This window comes from Physeter macrocephalus, chromosome 20, assembly GCF_002837175.3.
Source record: "Physeter macrocephalus isolate SW-GA chromosome 20, ASM283717v5, whole genome shotgun sequence".
In the NCBI taxonomy this organism is placed as follows: Eukaryota; Metazoa; Chordata; class Mammalia; order Artiodactyla; family Physeteridae; genus Physeter; species Physeter macrocephalus.
The window spans coordinates 10,271,154-10,298,710 of NC_041233.1; the positions used below are offsets into that span (position 1 = coordinate 10,271,154).

Consider the following 27,557-nt stretch of genomic DNA (forward strand, 5'->3'; position numbering starts at 1 on the left):
GCCCATGCACCTCAAGGAAGAGTAGCCCCCGCTCGCCGCAACTAGAGAAAGCCCGGGCACAGCAACAAAAACCCAGCGCAGCCATAAATAAATAAATAAATAAATAAATGAATTTTTTTTTAAAGCCACAATGAGATAACATTTAATATTCAAAAGAATGGCTAATATTGAAAGGATTGACAACATTAAATGTTGATGAAGATGTGGAGCAACTAGAACTCTTATGCAGAGCTGTTAGGAGGGTACAATCATCTTGAAAAACTTGCCAAGTTTCTTCAGATTTTTTTCACAGGTATTTTAAGGTTCCTGATAATACCAATAACTGGGGCATCTCTGGGTGGGCTTGTATTGACTGCTTCCCCTCAACAATGGGTAACATTTTATTGTTTGTTTACATGTTGTCATTTCAAAATTATATCATAGACATTTGAATAAAAAGAAGAGTGGAGATGGGACAAATAATATTTACCCCTCAGGAAAGTTTATGCCCCTTGTGTCAGGCTGCTAGAGTGGGAGGCTGAGTAAATTTGTTTGCTTTTTTAAAAAATTAATTAATTTATCTATTTGGCAGCACTGGGTCTTAGTTGCGGCATGCAGGACCTTCGTTGCGGCATGTGAACTCTTAGTTGCAGCATGTGGTATCTAGTTCCCTGACCAGGGATCAAACCCAGGCCCCCTGCACTGGGAGCTCGGAGTCTTAGCCACTGGACCACCAGGGAAGTCATGAGGGTGAGTAAATTTGATCTGCATTTGAATTGGTCTGGGCTTTATTGCAACTTTAGTTTGACTCAGTTTACCACTTGTCTTAGCTTAAACTGCCATAGCAAAATACCATACACCGAATGGTTTAAACAACAGAAATGCATTTCTCACAGTTCTGGAGGCTGTCAAGCCCAAGATAAAGGTGCAAGCTAATTCGGTTTCTGCTGAGAGCAAAATGGTAGAACGATTCTAGACTCATTGGTGTCTCATTTGCTTGTCAGAGGGAGATACATAAATCTGACACAAATTCAGGGGACTTCTACCTCAGTGAAGTTTCTAGGGGTCCAGTGGTATGGGCATGTTGAGATATCCCTTCTAAAGTTAGGGATAGGGACTTCCCTGGTGGTGCAGTGGTTAAGAATCCGCCTGCCAATGCAGGGGACACGGGTTCCAGCCCTGGTCCGGGAAGATCCCACATGCTGCAGAGCAACTAAGCTTGTGCACCACAACTACTGAGCCTGCGCTCTAGAGCCCGTGAGCCACAACTACTGAGCCCATGAGCCACAACTACTGAAGCCCGCATGCCTAGAGCCCGTGCTTTGCAACAAGAGAAGCCACTGCAATGAGAAACCCGTGCACCACACCGAAGAGTAGCCCCCGCTCTCCACAGCTGGTGAAAGCCCGTGCACAGCAATGAAGACCCAACGCAGCCAAAAATAAAAATAAAATAAATACAATTTTTAAAAAAAGTTATACTCGGACTTACAACTGCATGCGGGGGATCAGTGCCCCTAGACCCCGCATTGTTCAAGGGTCAAATGTACTTTTGTGTGTGTGGGGGTGTGTGTATATATATATATAAACACATATCATATATATCACATGTACAGTATATTGTTTTCTTCCCTCTTTATTCCATTATCATATAATGCAAAAAATATTAACTCAACATCACAGCATTTAAATTACAAGATATCAAGAAGAGTCAACATCATCCAAAGACTTTGAATTCTCTTCTGAGGAAAAAGTTAGTATGTTTTTTATTGTACATAGGATAGTTGTTTCATGTTAGCAGGAAACATGACCTTATTAGTGACTTTATTTGGAGATCAAGTATGGCTTAAGGAGATACATATAGGTGCCACATTGACAAGGAGTGGACTATGATGCTTAGTATTATTTGTCAACTTGGCTAGCCTATGGAGTACAATTGCTTAGTCAAATACCAGTCTAGAAGTTGCTGTGAAGATATTTTTTTAGATGTGCGTGATGGTTAATTTTCTGTGTCAACTTGACTGGGCCACAGGTTGCCCAGAAATGTTGTCAAACAGTTTGTTAAAAAAATATTTATTTATTTGGCTGCACTGGGTCTTAGTTGCAGCACATGGGATCTTCGTTGCCACCTGTGGGATCTTTGTTGCAGCATGCGGGCTCTAGTTCCCTGATCAGGGATTGAACACAAGCCCCCCTGCATTGGGAGTGAGATGTCTTAACCACTGGACCACCAGGGAAGTTCCTGTCAAACATTATTCTGAGTGTGTCTGTGAGACATTTTTGGACGAGATTAACCTTTGAATCAGTAGATTAAATAAAGAAGATTGCCCTCTCTAATGTGAATGGGCCTCATCGAATCAACTGAGGACTTGAATAGAACAAAAAGGCTGAGGAAGAGAGAACTTCTGCTTGACTGGTTGAGCTATGGCATCAGTCTTCTTCTGCTCTCAGACTGGAACTCACACCATTGGCTCTCCTGGTTTTCAGGCTTTCAGACTAGGATGGGAACTACATATCAGATCTCCTGGGTCTTCAGCTTGCTGACTTGGGACTTCTCAGCCTCTATAATCATGTGAGTCAATTCTTTATAATAAATCATATGTATATAATGCATATATGATTAGTATTAGTATATATATAATGTGATTAACAAAGTCAGTAGACTTTGAGTAAAACAGGTTATTCTTCATAATGTGTGTGGGCCTCTTCCAATTAGTTGAAGGCCTTACAAGAAAAGACTGAGGTCCTTCAAAGAGGAAGGAATTCTGTCTCCAGACTGCTTTCAGACTCAAGACTGTAATTTCCAGCCTGTTGGCCTGCCCTGCAAATTTCAGACTTGCCAGCTCCCACAATCTTGTTGTCAAAAAATGTCTCTCTTTTGGTCCACTCTTATTGCCCAAAACATGTTCATAATATTCCTTTATTTTTCTTTTAATATCTATAGACTCTATAGTGATGTAAGCGCTTTCATTTCTGATATTGGTCATTTGTTTGTTCTTTTTTCCTAACCACTCTGGCTACAGGTTTATCAATTTTATTTATCTTATCAAAGAACCAGCTTTTGAGTCCACTGATTTTTCTCTATTTTCCCGTTTTCTACTTCATTGATTTACATTCTGATCTGTATTATTTCCTTTCTTGTACTTACTTTTGGTTACATTTGCTCTTACGTTTCCAGTTTCTTAAAGTGGAAGCTGAGGTCATCATTAGGGAACTTTCTTCTTTTCTAAAAAAATAATGTATAAATTTCCATTTAAGTGCAGTTGTAGTGGCATACCACAAGTGTTGATGTGTTGTGTTTCCATTTTCTTTCAGTTCAAATTACCTTCTAATTTCCCCGTTTGATTTCTAAATATTTGACCCATAGATTATTCAGAAATGTGTTAGTTTCCAAATATTTTTATATTTTCCAGATATATTCAGTTATTAATCTATAATTTAACTCCAATATGGTGGGAGAGCATATTTTTAATGACTTGAATGTTTTTAAATTCATAAGACTTATTTTATTGCCCCAAACATGACCTATTTTGATAAATGTTCCATATGCACTTGAAAGAATGTGTATTTTGCTATTGTATGGGTAGAGTGCTTTATAAACATTAGGTCAAGTTGGTTGACAACTGTTGTTTAAGTGTTTCATATCCTTGCTCATTTTCTATTTGTTCTATCACTATTGAGAGAGGGTGTAAGATCTCAAACTATAATTGTGGATTTGCTTATTTCTCCTATGTATTTTGCAGCTCTCTTACTTGATGCATAAATACTTAGGATTTTATGTCCTCTTGGTGAAATGACTCCTTTATCTGTTATGAAATCTTTTTTACCTTATAATATTCTTTTTTCTGAAATCCATTTTATCCCATATTAACATATCCATTCCAGCTTTCTTTTGATTTATTTAAGCATGGTATATTTTTTCATCCTTGCATTTTTAACCTATTTTTGTCCTTATATTTAAAATGCATTTCTTATCAGCTACATATAGTTGGTTTTTTTTAAAATTCAATCTTACAATCTATACCTTTAAAGCAGAGTGTTTAGTCTACTTACACTTAATGTGATAATTGATATGACTAAGATTACATCTATCATCTTCATCTTGCTATTTCTGTTCTCTGTCTCATTTGTTCTTGGTTCCTCCTTTTTAAAATTATATTTTTCTTCCTTCATTTGTATTGAGTACTTTTTTATAATTTAAAAAATCTCCTTTGTTGGCTTATTGGTTAGAAATGTTTCCTTATTTTTGGTTTCTTAGCATTTAAAATATATTTCTCTAACTTTGGTTGCTTTAGCATTTGTAATACACAACTTTAATTTATCATAGGCTACCTTCAAGTAATATTATACCATTTACATATTGTATAAGAGCCTGCCAGTGGTCTGCTTCCATTTCTCCCCTCCTGGCTTTTATGTTAGTATTATACATTTTACTTTATACATATGTTATAAACCCTATAATACACTGTTACTCTTTATGTTTAAGCAGTTAGTTATCTTTCAAGGAGATTTAAGTTATGAAAAACACTTTTATATTTACTCATGTATTTAGCATTTCTGGTGTTATTCATTTTTTTGATTCTTTCTTTCAGGTAAATCCAGTCCTGCTACTATACCTTGGCCAGAAACAGAAGGCCCTGGATTGGATGCTGAATCAGAAACAAAACATTAGATATAAAAGACTTAATTGAGACAATTGGTGGAATTTTGAACACGGAGTATGCTTTATATATTATTATTATACCTATGTTAAATTTTCTGATTTTGAGTATTGTACTGTGGTTACGTAAGAAATGTATCCTTGCTCATAGGAAACATACACTTAAGAATTTAGGAGTAAAGGAGAATGATTCCTATAACTTACTCTCAAGTGATTAAGAAATTTCTATGCATAACATACACATATATAGGGAAAATGATGATGAAGCAAATGTGGCAAAATGTTCATGACTGAAGAATCTGAGTGAAGGAGAGAGTTCTTTGTCTTATTTTGGAAGTTTTTTTAATGTTAAAATTATTTCTAAGTAAATGGATAAAATGAATTACAGTAATAATGGCAAAACTTGTCTTTGGTGTTAGAAGTCAGGACAGGGCCCAAAGCAATCTACAGATTTAGTGCGATCCCTTTCAAATTGCCCATGACATTTTTCACAGAACTAGAACAAATAATCCTAAAATGTATATGGAACCATAAAAGACCCCAAATTGCCAAAGCAATCCTGAGGAAAAAGAGCAAAGCAGGAGAAATAACCCTCCCAGACTTCAGACAACACTACAAAGCTACAGTAATCAGAACAGTGTGGTATTGGCACCAAAACACACATACGGATCAATGGAACAGAACAGAAAGCCCGAAAAAACCCACACACCTACAGTCAATTAATCTTTAACAAAGGAGGCAAGAATATAAAATGGGAAAAAGACAGTCTCTTCAGCAAGTGGTGCTGGGAAAGTTGGACAGCTGCATGTAAATCAATGAAGTTGGAACACACCCTCACACCATGCACAAAAATAAACTCAAAATGGCGTAAAGATTTAAACATAAGATATGACACTATAAAACTCTTAGGCAAAATATACTCTGACATAAATTGTACCAATGTTTTCTTTGGTTAGTCTCCCAAGACAATAGAAATATAAACAAATGGGACCCAGTCAAATTTATAAGCTTTTGCACAGCAAAGGAAACCATAAACAAAACAAAAAGACAACATACGGAACGGGAGAAAATATTTGCAAATGCTGCAACAGACAAGGGCTTAATTTCCAAATATACAAACAGCTCACACAACTCGACAACAAAAAAACAAACAACCCAATCGAAAAATGGGCAGAAGACCTTAATAGACATTTCTCCAAAGAAGACATACAGATGGCCAACAAGCACATGAAAAGATGCTCAACATTGCTAATTATCAGAGAAATGCAAATCAAAACTACAATGAGGTACCATCTCACACTGGTCAGAACAGCCATCATTAAAAAGTCTACAAATAAAAAATGCTGAAGAGGGTGTGGAAAAAAGGGAACCCTCTTATACTGTTGGTGGGAATGCAAATTGGTACAGCCACTATGGAAAACGGTATGGAGGTTCCTCAGAAAAACTAAAAATAGAGTTGCCATATGATCCAGCAATCCCACTTCTGGGCATATATCTGGACAAAACTATAACTTGAAAAGATACATGCACCTCTATGTTCATAGCAGCACTATTTAAAATAGCCAAGACATGGAAACAATGTAAATGTCCATCAACAGATTAATAAAGAAAATGTGATAAGTATATATATTTTTTATATTATACATATACATATATAATGGAATATTACTCAGCCATCAAAAGGATGAAATAGTGCCATTTGCAGCAACCTGGATGGACCTAGAGATTATCATACTAGGTGAAGTAAGTCAGAAAGAGAAAGACAAATATCATAAAATATCACTTATATGTGGAATCTAAAACACGATACAGGGACTTCCCTGGTGGCACAGTGGTTAAGAATCTACCTGCCAATGCAGATTAATAGATAAAGAAAATGTGATAAGTATATATATTTTTTATATTATACATATACATATATAATGGAATATTACTCAGCCATCAAAAGGATGAAATAGTGCCATTTGCAGCAACCTGGATGGACCTAGAGATTATCATACTAGGTGAAGTAAGTCAGAAAGAGAAAGACAAATATCATAAAATATCACTTATATGTGGAATCTAAAACACGATACAGGGACTTCCCTGGTGGCACAGTGGTTAAGAATCTACCTGCCAATGCAGGGGACACAGGTTCAAGACCTGGTCCAGGAAGATCCCACATGCCACAGAGCAACTAACCCCATGCGCCACAACTACTGAGCCTGTGCTCTAGAGCCCGTGAGTCACAACCAGTGAAGCCCGTGTGCCTAGAACCTGTGCTCTGCAACAAGAGAAACCACCACAATGAGAAGCCCGTGCACCGCAACAAACAGTAGCCCCCACTTGCCGCAAGTAGAGAAAGCCCACGTGCAGCGAAAGACCCAACGCAGCCAAAAATAAATAAATAAATAAAAAACAAATAAATAAATAAAATATGATACAAATTAACATATCTATGAAACAAAGACAAACTCACAGATATAGAGAACAGACTTGTGGTTGCCAAGCTGGGGCGGATAGGGGAGGGAAGGATTGGGAGTTTGGGATTAGCAGAGGCAAAGTATTATATATAGGATGGATAAACAACAAGGTCCTACTGTAGAGCCCAGGGAAGTGTATTCGATATCCTGTGACAAATCATAATGGAAAAGAATATAAAAAAGAGTAGATAGGTAACTGAGTCACTTTGCTGTGCAGAAGAAAATTAACACATTGTAAACCAACTATAATAAAAGTTTTAAAACAAAAGAATAAAAATAAGTCAGGATGGGGCTACTTTTGAGGAGGGGAGTAATAACAGAGAATGGGCCTTTAAGGGGGATTTCAGGTGTTCATAATATTTTGTTTGAATTCTTGGTGTTTATATGGTATGTTCACCTTATTTTTTTTCTTGGTAATTCACTTATCTGTACAATTATACCATGTACACTTTCCTATAGTTTTTTATTCTTCAATTAAAAATTTTTAAGGCTAAAAAAAAAGAATCCATTCAGATATAAAACTCTAGGATTTTTCTGTCTTCTTTCCTGAATCTTTGGTGAAAGGTGTCAGATCAGGGTGATGTCTCCTAGGTAGTCCTCCTCCTTATTTCAAATGAGTAGTTTCAGTCCTGAAGTGTACAGCTGGTACCTGAGCCCGAAGTAAAAATTCACTTTATCTGATGTCTTCACCAATGGCCCCAAACTGCCACTTCTCTTGGAATTTACTGACTTCTAGAAACTGAGGCTAGACTTTCAGTAAATTTGGGCCAATCCCACTGGATAGGCAGAAAACATAGTTCAAGAAGATCTAGAAGGTGGAGAAATGCAGTCAAACTCAAATGCTCTGAAGAGACACCCAAAATCCCTGATAATAAAATGGCCACATGAATAGCATCATTCTACAAATTTATTCTACTGTCATTTCCTGGGACCAGTCAAATAGAAATCACTTAGATAAGTGGTATGAAGAAAATAAAATTGGGGAAAATTCTATGTGGGGTTTTAGTTAAGGCACTACGTTTGAAAGGAAATGAAATTTGAAATACTGTAGACAAAATAGTGTTTCATGTTTGTTTTAATATTTCTTTGATTTCTAGTGATGTTACATATTTTTCATATACTTAGTGACTAATTGTACTTTCTTTTTTAGTATTTACTTAAAAATTTTTGGGGGCTGCATCAGGTCTTAGTTGTGGTAGGTGGGATCTTTCATTGCAGTGTGTGGACTTCTCTCTAGCTGTGGCACACGGGTTCCAGACTGCATGGGTTCTGTAGTTGCGGCACGCGGGCTCTCTAGTTGTGATGCACGGGCTCAGTAGTTATGGCACCTGGGCTTAGTTGCCCTGCGGCATGTGAGATCATAGTTCCCCGACCAGGGATTGAACCCGTGTCCCCTGCACTGGAAGGCGGATTCATAACCACTGGACCCCCAGGGAAGTCCCTGTACTTTCTCTTTTATAATTACATTTCAATATTTCTAAGACATGCATTTTTTTCCTCGTATTTTAACAGCTCTGAAATTGGATCTTGTAATGCATCTTAAAGGAAATGGTATGTCATAGTTTAATTGTCCATATATTTTCTTTTGCAATAGTAAATAGAATATTGAGGCATCTGGCAGTCCACTGCATTGTAGATTGAATGAAAAGCTGCAGCAGGATATTCTTTTTCTATTTTTATTGCATGTTAGATGTTCATCTTTCAACTGATTTGTAAGAGCAGTTTATCAAGAGTGTGAAATCTGTGTCTCGTAATTATTAAATATATTTTATCAGTTTGTGTTTTAACTTTGTTATATCCTTTCTGGTTTCTGCCTTTTGTTTCATGCTATATCAAATTATGTTCTTTAAAATCTTTTATTTATATTCTAGGTAATTGATGGTTTACTTTTTAAATTTACATGTTGAATTCATGAACCATTAACTTTATTTTCTCAAATCATTAACTGAACATTCCAAACTATCTCCATTGTTTGAAATAACAATTAAAAAAAAATTTATGTATTCATTTATTTTTGGCTGCGTTGGGTCTTCGTTGCTGCACGCGGGCTTTTCTCTAGTTGCGGCCAGCGGGGGCTACTCTTCATTGTGGTGCACGGGCTTCTCATTGCGGTGGCTTCTCTTGTTGCAGAGCACAGGCTCTAGGCACGCAGGCTTCAGTAGTTGTGGCTCACAGCCTCTAGAGCGCAGGCTCAGTAGTTGTGGCGCACAGGCCTAGTTGCTCCACGGCACGTGGGATCTTCCAGGACCAGGGCTCCAAACTGTGTCCCCTGCATTGGCAGGCAGATTCTCAACCACTGCTCCACCAGGGAAGCCCTGAAATAACGATTTTAACATATACTCAATTCTTATGTATTTGGATCTGTTTCCGTTCTTCTTTGAAGCCAGCACCAAACTTTTAAATTATGTTTATAATAATATGCATTTCCAATAAAATTTCCTCCGTATTCTCTGAGGTTATATATTTCCTGATGAAGTTTAAAATTATTTGTCAAGGAAAACAAAACCAAACTCTCAGAAAAAAATTGTCATTTTGATTTAAATTGTAAAGTTTTATAGTTTCCTGTAAGAGTAAATACAAATATTTAAAAATTGAATTTTCCCTGGTTCAAAAAGGGGAAAAGATTTTCCTCTCCTCTTTTCTTAGAGCATTTCCTTGAGAAAACTTGTAACTGAAATCCTTTTTACTGTCCCTTTGAGATGCATGCAAATCTTTTTAAAAAGTAAATAAACCGCTTGTTAGTTTTACAACCCAGGAATATCTTTGTTAAAGGCCTTGGAGCTATGTCTTTGAAATGTAAATAAGCATCAAGGAAGATAGCACCCCATTTCCCTATGTCTGTGGTAAACTCCTAGGCTTTTGGCTACAAGTTGTAGCTACTTGCTTGTCATAGAGATGCAAGAAGCTTTACTTTTCATTTGGATAAAGGCAATTAACTAATAGAAATGGCCACCCCAATTACCGTGTGAATTTAGGATGAACAATGTGTAGTAAATGGTGTTGTCAAGTTCTCTTATCTTAGTACATAGAAAGAGTTGTATCTGCCTGGCTACATAAAAGTGTGATATTTCTGTCTGCAAACTCATTAGCAGATTGCCTGGAATGCGCAGTGCAGTCTAGTTTAATGCTTAGTTCATTAATAAAATAATAATAATTAATAATTTTTTCTTTCTCCATTTGTGGAGAGGATTTTCTGGGTTGGCAAGAGACTATTTTTAATCATTTCCCCAACACCTCCCACCCAGGATATTGGGGTGTGTGTGTGTGTGTGTGTGTGTGTATACAGATACACACACATGTGCACACATTATTCAGAAATGTATATATATTTCTCTATATGGATTCCACATGTTTTTTAAGTTAATTTTAATATAAAAATTCAGTATTTTTGTAATTACTTTGAGAGGAAACATTTCTATTGTTGGCCCAGAGTAAACTGATGTCATAAAGTTAGATCAGAGAATCAGCATACATTCAGTATATATTCCTTAGTGAAGTGATAGTCAAAATATATTATACCATTAGCGTAAAATGTGAGTGAAAATCTCAGAAGAGTGTGCACCTAACATTAAGCGAGGTTTTTTCCTTTTGTAAAGTGGGATGTGTGCGACTCGTCTTCTGTTTTAGCTTATTCATGTTTTCATCACGTTTCATGTATCATTTCCATAATTCTGAAAGCTAATACTCCTAAAATAAAGTCAATTGTTACAGGGTGTTATTCTTTGAATGTACTACTGTACTTAGTTCCGAGTACTATCTTTCGATTACTATCGATATTCATCGCACTACCTCAAGGTAGCTTCCTGCTTGCAAGCGGGTGGCCAGTTCTAATCCGTTACCTCTGCGAGTAAGGAAAGGACCGGCCCAGCAGAAAACACTCGGACCGCGGGAAGAAGCCGACCCTCGTGACGTCATCCGAAGTGGGGGCGCCGGGAGGCTCCCGGGACGCGCAGTGCCTGCGTGGGGCTCTGGAGTGTTCCGCGCATGAGCATTTCCACCGTCAGCAGCCGCCATTCTCCGTCTCGCTCCCCGGCGAGGAGAGGACTCAGGCGCCTCCAGTCTGCTCGGCGCCGCGGAGGGCGGGGCCTGGAACCTGCGCGGGCAGGGAGCTGAGGCCGAGCCCCTGCAGGTGTGTCGGAGGCTTCGGTGCGGGCGCTAGGCCGGGGGCGGGGGGAAGCCGGTCTCCGCGGCCGCGCCGAGTCGGAGACCCTGGCAGCCGCCGCCGCCGCCCCCCCTCTGAGCGCCGGACTGGCCTCGGAGGAGTACTGGGGAGGAGGCCAGGCAGGCGGGGAGGAGGCCAGGCAGGGGGCCTGGCGAGGAGGCTGGCTGTCCGCAGTGTGGTTCCTCCCCAGAAGCCGTGTTTCTCGACCTGCGTGAAAGGGGCGGCTGCAGGAGGCCTGGGGCGCCGGGCTTAGCGAGACGGACGCGCGCGAGAACAGCCGTTTGTGACGTGGATGCCAAACCCGTCACGTCGGCGCTGGCGCGTGGGCGGCGCTGGCTGCTGGAGATTTGGGTTGTAAAGCCTGAGGGGCCTGGGCTCAAGGCCAGCGCCAGCCGGTAAATGGGCAGGTTAATCTGGGTACGACTCGGACTCGGATACTCATCTGTAAAATTATAATAGCCTTTAGGGTCGTTTCTTGTATTGAATAGGGTAGTGTATATAAAGTACGATAAGGATTCAATAAAGGTGAGCTGCTTTTCTCATTAAAAGGTATGCTGTTCTTTTCATTATTGGCGCATTTAATCATCTTCATCATCATAACCATCCTTTGAATCCGTATTTACCACCTCCATTTTAATAAATACAAGTACCGAAGGTTCAGAGAGATAAACTGGCTTAGCCATCATTATCAGGGATTTGTTTTACTCTATTTCATACTGTTTCCCACCCTAAAATCCACAGCCTTGGGTTGTATTTAATCCAGTGATTGTCCCTGAGCACCACCAGAGTAGAGTGTAGTGGACCTAATCGTACAATGTAGTATTCTATTTTAAAAAATTCTTGAGGCTTCCTTAGAACTCCTGTGTAAAAGGTTAATTAAGGCCCTTCCTGCATTCTCTAACCTGTCTCTATACCCAGACGACTGTTACATATGTGAATTTAAACCATAGTTGAAACCCTGAATTTTAAGTTTTACTGGAGAAGCTGAGAATCCTATCCAGGCCAGAGGGAAAATGAGACAGACTTTTTTAAAGATGAAAACTGCGATTTCATCCATGCTCCATATTATGAAGGTGATATCATAATGCCTCTGATTGGATGGTGTATCTAGGCTTTAGTATGTAGGCATCGTGTAAGCACCAGGGCAGCTGGAAGTGGTTTCTTCTGCATATGAGAAGGACCTCGGCATTTTGGCATCTAGTTACCTTTTGCTCCCCACGTGAAGTGCCTATTTTGGGATTATGGTGCCAAACTGTTATTTTAAAAGTTGTATTTGTGTTAGTGTCAACAGTTTAGATGGCCATGTCAGAATTCATCAAGGCCTAACTACATTTTACTCTAGGCCCCAGCCCAGGGTTGGAGGGGACAGTGAATTCTGGGGTTCTGTTGGATTTGTGGTACTGAATGAAGACTTATAGAATCAGAATAGTACATGATTGTTTAAAATTACCTAATTCCTTCTCATGTTAAAGATAATAGCATAAGTGGGAAGCAGCCACATAGCACAGGGAGATCAGCTCGGTGCTCTGTGACCACCTAGAGGGGTGGGATAGGGAGGGTGGGAGGGAGACACAAGAGGGAAGAGATATGGACATATATGTATATGTATAGCTGATTCACTTTGTTGTACAACAGAAATTAACACACCATTGTAAAGCAATTATACTCCAATAAAGACGTTAAAAAAATAAATATAATAACATAGAAGCTAAGATAGTCACTAGGTTTGTTAATAGCAGAGCTTAGCATAGAACTGAAGCCTCCCTGTCACTGTACCATATTTTAATCAAAATAGGGTTTTTGGAGAAGTGATTTTGGAGAAACTGAAATTTAGAGAGATGAAACATCTTATTTTCGAGAGCTCTGAAGACTTTCTAACCTTGTGGGGTTTATAGTATCAATAGGAAAAAATGTTATGACATGTAACTTAAAAGATTTTCCATATCAATAGATGTTTCTCTTCAACATCATTTGTAATGTCAGCATAGGGTTCCATACTTTGGATATATATTATATACCTTGCTTAACTAATCTGCTATTATTGGACATTTAAGTTTTATATTCTTTTGTGTTATTTAGTAATGGACATATAATTTTCAAAACAGCCAATAAGAAAGAAATGTTTAGATTTAAAAATGTCCCAGATTCATCAAGATTATATGAGAGTCACCAGTGGACAGGTGGGTACTCCTTTATCATGGTCCTTCCTATTCCTTCTCATGGCTCAAAGAGACATTTTCCCAGAGGTTTATCTTTTACTAAAATGTTGTATGTAAATTTCTCACAGGTGATTCGTGACTGCAAGATAAGGTCTCTTATGACTTCTGTCTTCCAACTTTCCCTGCTCTGACTTCATAGTTTCTATACTTTCCAATAGAAGCAGAAAATGAACAAGTTTCGGGTGAGTCATTTATTTACCTCTTAACTTTATTTCACTCTGTGTTGTGTGTGTTTTCAGTGAATTTTATGAAAGAGAGTCCATATATTAAATTAGAAAAGTGGAAATCGTTAAAAATCACCTTCAGGGAAAATACTGTTTGAATACAACAGCAGTTCCAAGGTGTGGTCTGGGAGCCCCAAGACCCTTTCAGAGGGTTTGTGAAGTCAAAACATAATACCAAGATGCAAATTGCCTTTTACACTGACGACATTAGCACTGATGGTGTAAAAACAATAGATTGCTGCCTATCTGGCATACATCAGGATGATGACACCAATGGTATTGTCTTCCTCTGCAGTAGTAAAAAAAACTGCCACCTTTACTTAAGGATATCCTTGATGAAACAGTAAAAGTTACTAATGGCATTAAATCTTGACCCTTGAGTACACATCTTTTTAATATTCAGTGGGATGAAATGGGAAGTTCACCTAAAGTACTTTTGCGGCATACTGAAGTATGATGGTTGGTTGTCTTGAGGAAAAGCACTTGTGTGATTGATCTGTGAGCTCACCTAGCCACTTTTTTTCATGGAATATCATTTTTATGTGAAAGAGCAACTGGCAGACAAACTACGCTATTCACACGGTATTCAAACATTTTCTCAACAATGAGTGATGTGAGCCTGTCATTTCAAGGAAAATAACTTAGTATTTGTTGCTAATATTAAAAGTTGAGCTTTCAAGTGAAAATTAGAATGTTGGAAAACTTGTGAAGTTGACAAATGCTGATACTTAAAGACTTTTCTGATGAGATTGGTAAGGATATTAACAAATGTGATTCTTTAATATTAAATAATAAAATGTGTCAACATTTGAGTAATATTTCTGATGTATCTGCTCAGAGGCAAACTCAAGCAGTTTAAGAGGACAGAGTGTTAGAAGTGAGGAACAGGGAATAAGTTGGTTAGGGAATGCCACTCTAAAAGGTAATATTTGAGGAATATCTTGAATTAAATGAGAGAGAGCCAGGTAGAAATCTGGAGGAAGAGCATACTACATAGAAGGAATAGCAAATGCATACACCCTGAGGCATGTTCCAGAAACAGTATTTAGGATACTGAAACTAGAGAGAAGTGAACTTGGGGGAGAACAGTAAGAGGCAAGATCTAAGAGGTAGAAGGGAGTAGAATATATACGACTTTGTAGGCTGTAGAAGACATGAATTTTGATTTTATTGGTTCATTAAATATTTTAAAAATCATACTTTATGCAAGTAATGTACATAATATATATGTATAATTTAGGGAATACTGATTAACACCACTGTATCCCATATCTGTCTTAAGCAATGAAAATTATTCGTACTTTTGAAGCCCCTGTATGCCCTTCCTTAATGTCATCCCACCACAACCCAGAGAAAAGGAATCCTGAATTCTGTGGTAACCATTTCTTTGCTTTTTAAACTTAATTTTTAAAAACAAAACAGCATATTTAGCAATTAATGAAATGCCCAGCCCTTTGGTAAGCCCTTGACGTAGTTTATCTTACATAATCCTCACAGCCAACTTTTGAAGTGTTGTTATTACTAGAATATAAATTTTCAGTGTGGACATTTTCTATTATTAATTAGAGATCATAGCCTTTAGGCCTGATGGTGGAAAGAAAGAGACTCTAGAAAAATTTAACCTATTCTACAGTTCTGCTTTGGTCAGTCTTGAACACATTTATACCTTATATATGAAAATTTCTTTATCCAGCATTTGTTCAGATGTGGCACATGATGTTTTTCTTACTTTATGCTCTGTAATTAACTGCTGAATGGTCAGTCTGGAGCAAAAGAAATAACTAGTGAGCCTTTTTGTTTTTTGAAGTAGTTTTTTTTTTTTTTTGTGGTACGCGGGCCTCTCACCGCTGTGGCCTCTCCCGTTGCGGAGCACAGGCTCCGGACGCGCAGGCTCAGCGGCCATGGCTCACGGGCCCAGCCGCTCCGCAGCATGTGGGATATTCCCAGACCGAGGCACGAACCCGCGTCCCCCGCATCGGCAGGCGGGCTCTCAACCACTGCGCCACCAGGGAAGCCCTGTTTTTTGAAGTAGTTTTAAGTACAGTCATCACTACCTACTCTTGGAAAAATTTATTTTGTGCAGATAATTGGATTTTTTAAGGCATTTTGGCCAGATTAGAACGTCTTTTTTATTCCTTCTTGCATCTCTCAAGTTCTGCTGCCATCAGTTTCTGCTGTTTGAAAACATCCTTTATAGTTATTGTTTTTATTCTGCTTGCTTGTTGTTTTAGTGAGGGTCTGCTGGTGGAAAATTCTCAGTTTTCTTTATATGAAATATCCACGAAGAGCTTTTTCACTGTGTATAGAAATACTACTGGTTGACAGTTCTTACCTTTTAAAACACTGAAAAGCATTCATTGTCTTCTACTACTGGTACTATTGAAAATTCACCTGTTAACTTGTCACACCTTTGAAATAAATTTGTCTGTTTTGGGCTAGCTGCTTTTTAAGATATCTTTTATCCTAGTATATTTATATCTATATTTCTTTTTATCCTAATTAGACTTACTGTACTTCCCTTGGGTTGAGTATTTGAGTATTTTGTGTATTACATTGTATCTCCTTTATTGACTTTGAAGCTTTATTTTTGTGTGTTATTTTGATTATTGCTGAATCTGGAGATTACAACATGCACCATTAAAATAATCGTGTCTTCAAATACTGTATTCATGAACAGTGTAATAAACTTTTATCCGTATAATTCTCTTTATACCCTCCTCACCCTGTGGTCCTTGTCTTATATCTCACTTATACATATATTTTTAACCCCAAATACTTGTTATTTTTGCTTTAAACAGTATTCATCTTTTAAAGAAACGTGTGTGTGTGTGTGTGTAAATAAAACTCTTTTGTGTTTATGTACATATCTGCTTTGGGAGCTCTTTATTCCTTCCTACAGGTCTGGGGTTCTCTCTGATATCTTTTCCCTTCAGCCTAAGCAACTCATTTTATTATTTCATGTATTATTTCAGCACTGATGGTGACAAATTTACTTGGCTGGTCTTTCTGAAAATATCTTTATTTCATCTTGGTTTTTGAAGGATATTTTGCCGGATATAGAACTTTGTCGAGAGTTTTCTTTGTATCTGCATTTTTAGGATGTCTTTGTCTTCTGGCTTCTGTTGTTTCTGATGAGAAGCTAGTCTTCATCTTATTGTTATCCACCTGAATATAACGTGTTCTTTTCCTCTGTGCTTAAGATTTTCATTTTATCTTTAGTTTTCAATAGTTAGACCATGATGCACACAGGCATGATTTGTTTTGCATTTATCCTTTTCTAAGGATGACAAAGATTTGTGGGTTGTTGCCTTTTTTTTTAACATCTTTATTGGAGTATAATTGCTTTACAGTGGTGTGTTAGTTTCTGTTGTACAACAAAGTGAATCAGCTATACATAAACATATATCTCCGTATCTCTTCCCTCTCATGTCTCCCTCCCTCCCACCCTCCCTATCCCACCCCTCTAGGTGGTCACAAAGCACCAAGCTGATCTCCCTGTGCTATGCGGCTGCTTCCCACAGCTATACATAAACATATATCTCCGTATCTCTTCCCTCTCATGTCTCCCTCCCTCCCACCCTCCCTATCCCACCCCTCTAGGTGGTCACAAAGCACCAAGCTGATCTCCCTGTGCTATGTGGCTGCTTCCCACTAGCTACCTATTTTATGTTTGGTAGTGTATATGTGTCCATGCCATTCTCTCACTTTGTCCCAGCTTACCCTTCCCCCTCCCCGTATCCTCAAGTCCATTCTCTAGTTGGTCTGCATCTTTATTCCCATCTTGCTCCTAGGTTCTTCTGACCATTTTTTTTCTTTTTATTTTTTTAGAGTCCATATATATATGTGTTAGCATACAGTATTTGTTTTTCTGTTTCTGACTTACTTCATTCTGTATGACAGTCTCTAGGTCCATCCACCTCACTACAAATAACTCAGTTTCGTTCCTTTTTATGGCTGAGTAATATTCCACTGTATATATGTGCCACATCTTCTTTATCCATTCATCTGTTGATGGACACTTAGGTTGCTTCCATGTCCTGGCTATTGTAAATAGAGCTGCAATGAACATTTTGGTACATGACTCTTTTTGAATTATGGTTTTCTCAGGGTATATGCCCAGTAGGTTGTTGCCTTTAATCATTTTTTAAAATTCTTGGAACTCACTCTTCAGATAGTTTCTTTGCATCTTCTCTTTTTCTTTCTAAAATCCCAATTACACAGTGTTGAAATATGTACATATTGCCCTAAATGCTCAGATGCTGTGTTCAGTTTGGGGTTTTGTGTGTGTGTGTGTGTGTGTCCTTTAGTTTGGATATTTCTATTGAGCTGACTGTTTTCAAGTTCATGGCATCCTTCTTTTGCTCTGTCAATTCTCTTCATTCATAAGCCTGTAGAATCTACTTCTGATATTGTATCATTCAATTCTAAAAATTCCTGTTTTTTCTTTTGTTTTTCTTTCTCTGCTAAGATTCTCCATCATTTCATTTATATTCTCAATTTTTTTTCACTAGGTCATTTAGTTTTTATTTATTTATTTTTAGTGTAATTACTTTAAAATCCTTATCTGCTAATCCCAACATCTAGGTTAATCTGTAGGTCTGTTTCAATAGGCTCCTTTCTTCAGTATGAATCGAAATTTTCTACTTCTTTGCATGTCTCCTATTTCTTTATGTGCTAGACATTATGTATAAAAGTACAGTAGGGACTGAAGTAAATAATATCCCCAGAAGAAGTCACGTCCCTTCCTCTGTCTGCTCGCTAAGTCAAATATGTAGCTGAGATGGCCCTGGGCTTTAGTGAGGTACTGTTCACCACCAAGCTTCACATGATTGAGGGCAGTATCAAGGTTTTCCCTTCAGCGGGGCTTGGGTTGTGAACACCACCAAAGCTCCACTGATGTGCTTTTAGCTTAGCCACCAGCTTTTCTTTTGGGTGACTGAGGGGTTGCTGCCCTGTAGAACTTTAAGCACCTGAGACATCTTTTCCTGCCCTGGTGCTCTGCTCCCAGCCTTCGGAGGGTTGTGGCCATGTACTCAGTAAAGGCCTGTGGGGGGAAAATGGTGAGTGTTTGTATTTCAGAGCATCCATATAAATTATGGAGCTTTCCTTTGGTTCCAGAAACTGCTTCCCCAACTTAAAATAAACTGACCACTTTGAGACATTTGATAGGAAGTAAAAAAGTTCTACAGATACTAAGCTTATGTTTGGGGACCTCTTGAATATGAAACTCCCACTCAGTCACCAGGTAGTATCAAAAGGCAAGTTGGTGTTGACTTGCTTTGTGACCAGGGTTCTTAGGGATGCTAATACATCACACAAGACCATAAGCAAACATTAAAAGTTTGTTAAAAGTTGAACCAGTTTCCTCTCTTCCCTACTGGCCCCCAAGAATGAAATAAGTTGTGGTTTTCTGTTGTCTTTTGAAGTATTTGTCTCTTCTGAATTTTATCCTTTGTTCACCTTTGGATTCTCAGACCTCTGATTTTATTTATTTATTTATTTATTTATTTATTTTTTTTTGTGGTACGCGGTCCTCTCTCTGTTGTGGCCTCTCCAGTTGCGGAGCACAGGCTCCGGACGCGCAGGCTCAGCGGGCATGGCTCACGGGCCGAGCAGCTCCGCGGCATGTGGGATCTTCCCGGACCGGGGCACGAACCCGTGTCCCCTGCATCGGCAGGTGGACTCTCAACCACTGCGCCACCGGGCACGAACCCGTGTACCCTGCATCGACAGGCGGATTCTCAACCACTGTGCCACCAGGGAAGCCCTCAGATCTCTGATTTTAGAAAACACTAGGTTAGGGGCTTGTTCTCATTAAGGTTAAGATCAACTTCTCCTTTGCTTCTCAGAATTTGTTTCTTTATGCTTATTTTAGAGATGCTGGCTCTGAGCTGCTTTCTGCCTACATTTTTGCCCTGGCTATGAAATTGGAAAATGCCCTGAAAATGCTAACCAGAGGTATAAGACTCACCATAATTAATTTCACTTTTTTCTTGGATCTTTACCTCTCAAATTCTAGTGCTTAAGTTAATATTTGATGCTTTTATATAGTTATTTTTAGTGTGTTTTGGGGGTTTTATTTTTTTATTTTTCTTTTTAAAAATTAAAGTTAGTTGACTTATTTTTAATTGTAGTAAAATACACATAAAAAATTTACCATCATAACCAATTTTAAATGTATAGCTCTGTGGCATTAAGTACATTCACATTGTTGTGCAACAGTCACCACCATCCATCTCCAGAACTCTTTTCATCATCCCACAATGAAACTCTGCACAAATTAAACACTAACTCCCCACTCCCCCCATACGTTGGGAACCACCATTCTACTTTCTCTCTCTATGAATTTGACTACTCTAGGTGCCTTATATAAGTAGAATCACATAATATTTGTCCTGGCTTATTTCACTCAGAACGGTGTCTTCAAGGTTCATCCATGTTGTAGCATGTCACAGAATGTCCTTTCAGAGGCTGAATAATATTCCATTTTGCTTATGTAATGTACATAATTTTGTTTATATTTGTTGATGGACACCTGGGTTGCTTATACCTTGTAGCTATTGTGAATAATGTTGTTATTATGAACATTGGTGTACAAATATGTTTGTGTCCCTGCTTTGAATTCTTTTGGATACATAACTAGGAGTGGAATTGCTGTATCATATGGTAATTCTATGTTTAATTTTTTTTGAGAAACTGCCATACTATATTCCATAGTGGCTGGACCATTTAACATTCCCACCAGCAATGCACAAGGGCTCCAGTTTCTCCACATCCTTGCCAGTATTTGATATTTTCCAATTTTCTTTGTTTTTTGGGTCTTCTTTTTTTTGAGAGTAGTAATGGGTGTGTCATGGGTGTGAAGTGGTTTTTGTTTTGTGCTTTTTTATTTTTATTTACTTTCTAACTTACAGCAAAATTCACTTTTTTTGGATGTACATTTCAATGACTTCTGACACATGCATAAAGACATGTAATCATCACCACAGCCAAGATACAGAACAGTTTAATCACCTCAGAATTTCCTTGGTTCCCTCTATGTAGTCTCCCCATCACTAATTCCTAGAAATCACCAATTTATTCTTCATCTGTATAGTTTTGCCTTTTCCTGAATGTCATGTAAATTGAATCACATAGTATGTAGTTTTTTGAGACTACCTCCTTTCATTTAGCATGATGCATTTGAGATTCGATCAGGCTGTTGCATATATCAGTAGTTCTTTCTTTACTGCTAAATAGTATTCAGTTGAATACTATTCACACACCAGCTGAAAAATATCTGGGTTGTTTCTGGGCTTTTTGGCAATTATGGAAAGAGCTGTTATAAGCATTTGCATTCAGATGTCTGTGTGTACACAGATTTTAATTTCTCTTGGGTAAATATTTAGGCATGTGCCTACCATGTCATATGGTACTGTTATAATTAACTTTATAAGAAACTGCCAAACTGTTTTCCTGAGTAGCTTGTATTCTTACCACAATGTATCAGAGTTCCACTTGCTTCCCATTCTTTTTTTTTTCTTCTTTATTTCTTTATTTTTGGCTGCATTGGGTCTTTGTTGCTGCATGAGGGCTTTCCCTAGTTGCGGCAAGCGGGGGCTACTCTTCCTTGCAGTGCGTAGGCTTCTCATTGCCGTGGCTTCTCTTGTTGTGGAGCACAGGCTCTAGGCGCACGGGCTTCAGTAGTTGTGGCACGCATGCTCAGTAGTTGTGGTACACGGGCTTAGTTGCTCCGCGGCATGTGGGATCTCCCCGGACCAGGGCTCAAACCCGTGTCCCCTGCATTGGCAGGCAGATTCTTAACCACTGAGCCACCAGGGAAATCCCTTGCTTCCCATTCTTGTCAGCACTTGGTATTTCAGTTTTTTTTTCTTTAAGTCATTTTGATAGGTGTGTATTGCTATCCCATTATGGTTTTAATTTTCATTTTTCTAATGACTAATGATACTGAAAATCTTTTGATGTGCTTGTTTGTTATCCATATCTTCTTTTGTGAGTGTCTCTTCAAATCTTCTGTTCATTTTAAAATTGGGTTTTCTTAATGAATGTTGAGAGTTCTTTATATGTTCTGGATACAAGTACAATGCTTTGTTAGATTTGTGATTTTCAAGTATTTTCCTCACTATCTGTGGCTACTCTTTTCAATCACCTAACAGTGTCTTTCACAAAAATGTGATGAACTCCAAATTTTTCTTTTTAGTTTCTTTTGGTATCATGTCTAAAAAGTCTTTGCTTATCTCGAAGTCACAAAGACTTTTCTTCTAAAAAATTTTGGAGTTTAACATTTCATATTTAGGTCTATAATTGGTTTTGAGTTGATTTTTGTATAAAGTATAAGTTATTGGCTAGGGTTCATTTTTATATATAGATGCCCATTATTTCCAGTGCCATTTATTGAAAAGCAAATGTATATATGTTATCTTAATACATATTAACTTAGCATGTATAGGATAGATACAGAAATAATTAAAGATATGTGTATATACATGAGTTAATATGCAAACATACATTTACTAACTGTCTGCTGAGAGGGCCTATAAGCAGTGACACCTCAGTAGCCATGAGCAAACCCAGCACACAGATCTTAGTTTCTAAATATCATTCTACAATAAAAGGAACCAGAATTCCATGGAGAAATTGATTGATTTTGGGGCTGAGGCGAGGGTAGTACAAAATAAGTCCAGAGCATTTTGTACTGTCAGAAATTAAGGAAGTGCTCAAAAACAGGGTGATGGGGATGCGTCAAATGGACATGGGCACCAACCCGAAAGAGCTTCTCATGGCAAAGCTAGAACAATTTGAGCAACAAAATAAATAACATGGTATTGGATTCTAACCCAAAGCATTAAATATTTGAGACCATACTGATATAAGTAAATGATTGAATAAATAAACAAATGGGGAAAAGAGAGCCCTTTGAAGAATTCCAAGTAATATATCTAGATTCTGCCCCCTCTTAGAGGTGGGGCTTATTCCCTCTTTTCTCGATTATGAGCTAGACTTAGTGATTTGCTTTCAAAGAATAGACTATGAAAAAGAAACACAGTTACTTTACAGTGGAGAAAAGTGGCAAACACTACCTTAAAAAGTGATCCAGGTTAACATCACCCATGATACCATGTACCCCCTGATATATTGTGATAAGAAGCATTCTTTGTTATTCTCCCACAAAACCTAAAATCTCAGTCTAATCAAGAGGGAAAGAAAACACCAGACAAATCCAAATTAAAGGGCATTCTAAAAAGTATCTGTTTAGTATTCATCAAAATTGTCAAGGTCATATAAAACAGGTAAGGGCTTCCCTGGTGGCGCAGTGGTTGAGAGTCCGCCTGCCGATGCAGGGGATGCGGGTTTGTGCCCTGGTCCGGGAAGATCCCACATGCCGCGGAAAGGCTGGGCCCGTGAGCCATGGCCGCTGAGCCTGCGCGTCCGGAGCCTGTGCTCCGCAACGGGAGAGGCCACAACAGTGAGAGGCCCGTGTACCGCAAAAAAAAAAAAAAACCAAAGAAAACAGGTAAGACTGTCACAAACCAGAAGAGACATGACAACGAAATGCAATATAGTATCCTGAATTAGATCTGGAATAGATAAAGGGACATTAAAGAAAAGACTGGTGAAAGTCTGGAGTTTGCTTAATAATCCATTTGTTCCAGCACTATTTTTTTGAAAAGACTATCCTTAATCCACTGAATTTCTTTTGAACCTTTATCAAAATTATATGTGTGGTTCTATTACTGGACACTGTTTTTGTTCCAATGATCTGTGTGTTTATCCTTTTGCTAGTAACACAATTATATAGCTTTGCAATAAGTCTTGAAATCAGGTAGTGGATTTGCTGATATTTTGTTGAGGATTTTTGTACTTATAACCATGAAAGATATTGGTTGGTAGTCACTATGGTGGTAAATGTTTAATCAGATTTTGGGGACTGGGAGAGAAATCTGGTTTGTACTGTTTAGCAATTTCTATGGTATAAATACCCCTGCCGTGGCTAATTTCAAGCTACAAAATGATGTTAATCAATTGCCCAAAATTTGACAATTAGCACTCTTGATCTGGTACAAACAGGTGCAAGCCACCACTGTAGTTTTCTTTTCTGATAATGCTTTTGTTAGGTTTGGGTATCAGGGTAACGTGGGCTTCATAAAATGAGTTGAGAACGGTTCTTTCCTCTTTGTTTTATGGAAGAGATTGCATATAATTGGTATTGTTTCTGCCTTAAATGTTTGGTGGAATTCACCACTGAGACCTGAAGATTTCTTTGTTAGAAGGTTTTGTTGGTTTAAATGAAGTGAAATTCACATAATATTGACCATTTAAAAACGTACAGTTAGGTGACATTTAGCACATCCACAATGTTGTGGGACCACTACAACATATAGTTCCAAAACATTTTTGCCATCCCCAAAGAAAACCCCATTCCCATTAAGCAGTCATAACCTAGTCCCTCTCCCTTTAGCCTCTGGCAATTACCAATCTACTTTCCGTCTCTGTGCATTTACTTATTCTGGATATTTCATATAAGTGCAATCATATAATATGTACCTTTTCTATTTGGCTTCTTTCACTTAGCATAATGTTTTCCAAGTTCATTCACCCTATACCATGTATCAGTACTTCATTTTTATGGCAAAATAATATTCCATTGTATGTTTATACCACAGTTGTTTATCTGTTCATCCATTGATGGACATTTAGGTGGTTTTCACTTTTTGGCTGTTGTGAATAGTGCCACTATGAACTTTTGTGTACAAGTATGCTGGGTTTTATGGTATTTGTATGTTTAACTTTCTGAGCAACTGCCAAACTTTTCCACAGCAGCTGTCCCATTTTACATTCCCACAAGCAGTACATAAGAGTTACAGTTTCTCCACAACCTCTCCATCACCTGTTATTTTCTGTTTTTTTTTTTTTTTTTTAAAAAAACACCCATCATAGTGAATATGAAGTGGTATAATTGTGGTTTTGTGAATTTCCCCTAAGGACTAATGATGCTGAGCATCTTTTCATGTGCTCATTTGTATAACTTAGAGAAATATCTGTTCAGTTTCTTTGCCCATTTTCTGGCTGGGTTATCTTTTCTGTTATTGAATTGTAAGTATATTTTATATATTCTGGATAATAACACCTTTATCAGATATGTGATTTGCAAATATTACATTACATTCTGTGAGTTGTCTTTTTCCTATTTTGGTAATATCCTATGATGCATACAAGCTTTTTTTATATATACATATATATATATATATATTTCCTTGGCTGCCACGCCACATGGCATGTGGGATCTTAGGTCCCTGACCAGGGATCAAACCTGTGCCCCTTGCATTGGAAGCGTGGAGTCTTAACCGCTGGACCACCAGGGAAGTCCCCATAAAAGTTTTAAATTTTGATAAAGTCAGTTTATTTTTCTTTTACTACTTGTACTTTTTTTTTTTTTTTTTTTTTTTTGCAGTACGCGGTCCTCTCACTGTTGTGGCCTCTCCCGTTGTGGAGCACAGGCTCTGGACGCACAGGCCCAGCGGCCATGGCTCACGGGCCCAGCCACTCTGCGGCATGTGGGATCTTCAGGGACCGGGGCACAAACCCGTGTCCCCTGCATCGGCAGGCGGACTCTCAACCATTGTGCCACCAGGGGAGCCCTGTGGGCTGATCTTATAATTCTGCAACATGCTGACTTTGTTTATGAGCTCTATTAGTTTTTGTTTTTGTGGATTCTTTGGGATATTCTATATGTAGATTAATGTCATCTGCAAATAGAGATAGTTTTATTTCTTTTTCTTTTCCAATTTGGTTGCCTTTATATCCTTTTCTTGTAAAACTGCTCTGGCTAGAACTTCCAGTACAGTGTGGATTAGAAGTGGCAGAAGCAGGCATCCTTGTCTTGTTCCTGGTCATAAGGAGAAAGTTTTCAGTCTTTCACTACTGAGTATGCTCTTACCTGGGGTAGAGGTGGATTAAAAATGTTGTTTATCATTTTGAGGAATTTCCTTCTGTTTTTAGTTTACTGAGTTTTTATCATGAAAGAGTGTTGAAGTCTGTCAAACACTTTTTGTGTGTCAATTAAAATGATCTTCTACTTTTCCCCCTTTGCTCTGTTACTGTAATTGATTGACTTTTGTATGTTGAACCACTCTTGCATTCCTGGGATAAATCACACAAGGTCATGGTGTAGATTATAATCTATATTTTTATTTTGTTGGATTTGATTTGCTAGTAATATGTTAAAGGTTTTCGTCTTTATATTCATAAAAGATATTTTAACTCTTTATCGGGTAGAATGCTTATCTCCACTTCATTTAATTCTTTTTCTGAGGTTTTGTCTTGTTCTTTTGTTTGGAACATATTCCTCTGTCTCCTCATTTTGCCTAATCCTCTGTTTTTATTTCCATGCATGTGGTAGGTCGGTTACATTTCCCAATCTTAGAGAAGTAATCATATGTAGGAGATGTCCTCTGAGGCCCAGCAGTATACTCCCCTCTGATCACCAGAGCTATAAGCTCTACGGGTTCCCTATATGTGGACTACATGAATCCTTCCTTGTTGCGGGGCCGACTATTGTGGACACACTGGTAGGCAGGGCTGACCCGCAGCCCTGTTGGAAGCCAGGCCCTGCCTCATGCAGTGGCTCCTGGCCCACTGTTGGGAGGGGCTGGGTCCCTGCCTGGCTAGCTGCATGGCCTGTGGGGTGCCTGGACTGGGACCCAACGTGGCTGGCTGCATGGCCTGAAGTGTCCTGGGATTGGTGGTGGCCCACTGGTGGGCATGGAAGCCTCCAGCACTAATAGGCTAGAGGGAGGACTCCAGAATGGTTCCTATTAGCACCAGTGTCCTCATGGTAGAACAAGCTCCCAAAATGGCTGCTGCCAGTGTTTGTGTCTCCAGGGGGAGTTCCAGTTGCCTCCTGCCTCTCCAGGAGGCTCTCCAAGATCAGCAAGTGGGTCTCAGATAGGCTCCTTTCATATTACTCCCTCTGCACTGTGACTTGGAACGTATCAGATTTTTGCATGCACCCTTTAAGAGTGGAGTCTCTGTTTTCTACAGCCCTCTGGCTCTCAAGCTGCACTGGCCTTCAAAGCCAGACGTTCTGGGGGTTCGTCTTCCTGGTGCAGGACCCCCAGGCAGGGGAGCCCAATGTGGGGCTCGGACCCCTTACTCCTTGGGGAGAACCTCTACAATTTTGATTATCCTCCCATCTGTGGGTCACCTACTCAGGCAGGTGGGTCTTGACTATACTGTGTCTCTGCCCCTCCTACCCATGTCATTGTGGTTCCTTCTTTGTATCTTTAATTGTGGGGAAAATTTTCTGCTACTCTTCAGATAATTTTCAGAGATTGTTGCTCTGTGAATAGTTGTAATTTCAGTGTGCCTGTGGGAGGAGGTGAGCTCAGAGTCTTCCTTCTCCACCATCTTGGCCATCCTTTGTGACCATCTTTCATCTTGTACATACTTCTGTCATAGCACCTGCTATGCATATTGGCATTTAAGAATTTAATCTTTGCCTCCCTGTCAGCATGTAAGCTCCTTGATGACAAGAATAGTTGCTTTCATTCATCTCTGTATCTCTGGCAGAGTTCCAGGCATGGAGTGATATCTGAGTAAATATATACTGAACAAATATTTTATATATGTATAAAGCAGGGTGGCAGTATATCTAACTCTCCAGAATAAATACTGTAGTTAGTACATTAACAGTTCACATGTCTTTTTGATGGTACTGTATTTTTTTTAACATCTTTATTGGAGTATAATTGCTTTACAATGGTGTGTTAGTTTTTGCTTTACAACAAAGTGAATCAGTTATACATATACATATGTTCCCATATCTCTTCCCTCTTGCGTCTCCCTCCCTCCCAC

At 38.6% G+C, this 27,557-nt stretch overlaps 1 protein-coding gene across 1 annotated transcript in view; it reads left to right on the forward strand.

Annotated features, from left to right (window-relative positions):
- The first annotated feature begins 11,109 nt into the window (after positions 1-11,109).
- Positions 11,110-27,557, forward strand: part of ZNF25 (zinc finger protein 25) — a 22,825-nt gene continuing 6,377 nt past the window's right edge. The window contains exons 1-2 of the mRNA XM_007115063.4: positions 11,110-11,227; positions 13,548-13,661. Coding sequence (XP_007115125.1) covers positions 13,647-13,661 — 15 coding nt within the window. The 5' untranslated portion in view covers positions 11,110-11,227; positions 13,548-13,646. The remainder of the gene's footprint in view (positions 11,228-13,547; positions 13,662-27,557) is intronic.